Source organism: Sinohyriopsis cumingii, chromosome 19 (assembly GCF_028554795.1).
Source record: "Sinohyriopsis cumingii isolate HCF-2022 chromosome 19, ASM2855479v2, whole genome shotgun sequence".
Lineage (NCBI taxonomy): Eukaryota > Metazoa > Mollusca > Bivalvia > Unionida > Unionidae > Sinohyriopsis > Sinohyriopsis cumingii.
In genome coordinates, this window is record NC_142979.1 from 4,799,166 (window position 1) to 4,801,869 (window position 2,704).

Genomic DNA, 2,704 nt, shown 5'->3' on the forward strand with positions numbered 1-2,704 from the left:
TTGATTATTTCATGTCGAAAAGACTATAAGCAGAATTTTATCTGTCAGATAACGTAATTGCATCAACGACTGTGCATATTTGACAATTGATGAATGCATGCAAACTCGATAATGAGATGGTTTTGCAACATACGCAGTGATCATCATGAGAAAGAATGTATTCATAAAATATCGAACTAATCCAGATTGTCTGAGTAACTGTTTTGGTCTTTAACTGTTCGGTAGATGTCAGCTTTGTGATCTATCTGAGACCCACACAAACCTCGTGCTCAAAAACGACATAATGTTTGCCAATGAAAGCGACCATTACCTGCATTATTATTATCATATGCTGCAAAAAATTGCCGATATCAGATTCAATTTGTTTATATATATTTATTAGAAGTTTTTTCTATATTTCTATTTTTCTGAATATGATACATTTCTAAAGCTGATTGTATGATACGTATTATTCACTAGCAGTTGTTTCTATATTTCTATATTTCTGGATATGATACATTCCTAAAGCTGATTGAATGATACGTATCATTCACTAGCAGTTGTTTCTATATTTCTATATTCCTGGATATGATACATTTCTTTGTAATTTGGATCCTGTAATGCAGGATAAAATTATTGTTAAGAGTCATATAGCTAAAATTGGGCCCTGATGACAGGCCAACAAAACGTTTTGGATACGATCAAAACGGATTTAAATGAAATAAATTAACTCTTAAAACACAAATACAGTGCTTAATACAGATATCCACGCACCGAAGCAATACAAATGGTAGCTGTTCTCGTTCGAGTAAAGCGAGATACTTTGTTCACTTATATAGTGCCTTTTTTGTATAAGAAAAAAAAACATACAAAACAAATTCTTGTTGCTTTATGAATTTCATCGGAATCTTGCCTCGATGAGTTAACATTTCCATAAAATAAAATCAAACTGTGTGACTCTTGGAGATGCTTCCCCGCGTTCACCTGTTATTTCAATGTGTAGAATTATTTCATACTTAATGATATTTCTGCGAAAAACCAACAATTCTATAGACTTCCTGCCTGAACTTCCTGTCACAAAATCCATAAATAATTGGATTTGCCATGCTATTAATGAAAAATGACCATCGGAATGTCTGGTATGCTACAATTTCTGTAAATGAAAGGTTCGGTAGAAAATCACTGTTAAAAAAATCTGCAAGGCGAAGAGCCCAGTGTGGGAGAAAACTGGAAAAAAGCACGACTGTGATGATGAGGAAAATACGAGTGAAAGCAACGGTTTTAAGACGCTCTTTGTTCATTTTGTTTTCTTTGTCGCCATTTGGTTTCATGGTGTTGTATTTCTGTTTTATGTCAACTTCAATAATTTCAGTCCCTCCCTTGCACTCAGATGAGAGGATGGAAATACCGTTATTTACCAAATTAATGCTTAAATCCTTAGCTGATTCTGTTGCTGCTTTGTTATAAGTGAATTTCGAACAAGGCAGTTCAGTTATCTGTGTTCTAGCAGTATCAGTTGTGGAGGCTTCTGGCTGATTTCCTCTGTAACTTCGTTTCTTACTTTTCCATAATTGTTTACCAATTAGAGTATACATAATGGAAATAGGAATAACTGTTACAATGAAAATGACAAGTAACACAAAGCTGAAATATGCTGGATATTTGGTACCTGCAAAGTCGTCGCTTACTGTACATTCTATACCTTTTATATCACCTGTTCCAACTGTATATCTTTTGTTTCCGTACAGAACAGCACCAGGCCAGGATAAAAGACCTGCTACCAGTAGGTCGAGAATACAGACATATCGGGACATATTCTCTGAGAGTTGTTTTCCATGTGGTCTACATATTTTACGATACCTCTCTCCCGCGATCGTCACCAAGATGAACGCAGATCCCATGATAAGACAGTAGGTCAAAAAGTGAAATATCTTGCAGACTTCTTCGTTTGGGAATCTGATTGGATATCTCAAAACCGTTATGAAGAACGGCATGGACACACAACATGCTGCTAGGTCAACCACTGCGAGACAAACGATAAATATCCTATGAGTAGAAGGTTTGTATTTTCGCAGGTACACATAAATAACGATTACATTTCCAGGAATTCCAACAATCATCAAAACGCTGATGAAGACAATGCCTCCTATATTTGCTAGTGCTTTTTGGTTATTCAGGTCTTGAATTGTGAATGTTTGATCACTCGTGTTGGTATTGGTCATGTTTCCAAGCATAGTTGCTTTCTTGGAGTAGATTAATCACGACTATCCAACGTGACAAACACGATAATTGTACACATCAGTGACTGATCTTCAACTATATATCCTCGCCGTTTATTTGTTTCATGTGTTATTACAATTTGAACTATAACAAGGAAATATTTCAATATCATTGTTGGGCAATGTTATGAGGTCATGTTCTGTTGACTCAACTTCATCATGAAAAATATGTTATTCAGAATACAACACGGATCTGTAACTTTCGAATATTAGTAAACAAAATGACAGTAAAATCTTTTCATTTTTGGTGAATATATTATGTTGTACGAATGTCTAAAAACTGAATGACAATTATCAATAACCAACATGTTTCCTTCATTTCAACTAATCTTGTACATTCTAATCTTTATTGAAAATAGCTTTGAAATTTAACTCATGGATAAATTCTGAAAGTTTGTAAATTTTATGACTATAAGAGTGCCTTGAACGACACATTATTAGAACTT

At 34.4% G+C, this 2,704-nt stretch overlaps 1 protein-coding gene across 1 annotated transcript; it reads right to left on the minus strand.

The window, feature by feature from the left end:
- Positions 1 to 525: 525 nt before the first annotated feature.
- LOC149775086 (C5a anaphylatoxin chemotactic receptor 1-like) lies at positions 526 to 2,201 on the minus strand. Its single transcript, XM_089944342.1, has 2 exons — positions 1,398 to 2,201; positions 526 to 594 (listed from the first exon to the last, which is right to left on the minus strand). The coding sequence occupies exons 1-2, from the start codon at positions 2,199 to 2,201 to the stop codon at positions 526 to 528; spliced, it is 873 nt and encodes a 290-aa protein (XP_089800468.1).
- Positions 2,202 to 2,704: the final 503 nt, after the last annotated feature.

What these genes read in the sequence shown, in the direction of transcription:
- LOC149775086 (XM_089944342.1), bottom strand. Translation starts at nt 2,201, where the DNA reads ATGACCAATACCAACACGAGTGATCAAACATTCACAATTCAAGACCTG. An exon ending in AGGATTTAAGCATTAATTTG is followed by an intron (nt 595 to 1,397) that starts GTAAATAACGGT and finishes CCTGCATTACAG; the next exon opens with GATCCAAATTACAAAGAAAT.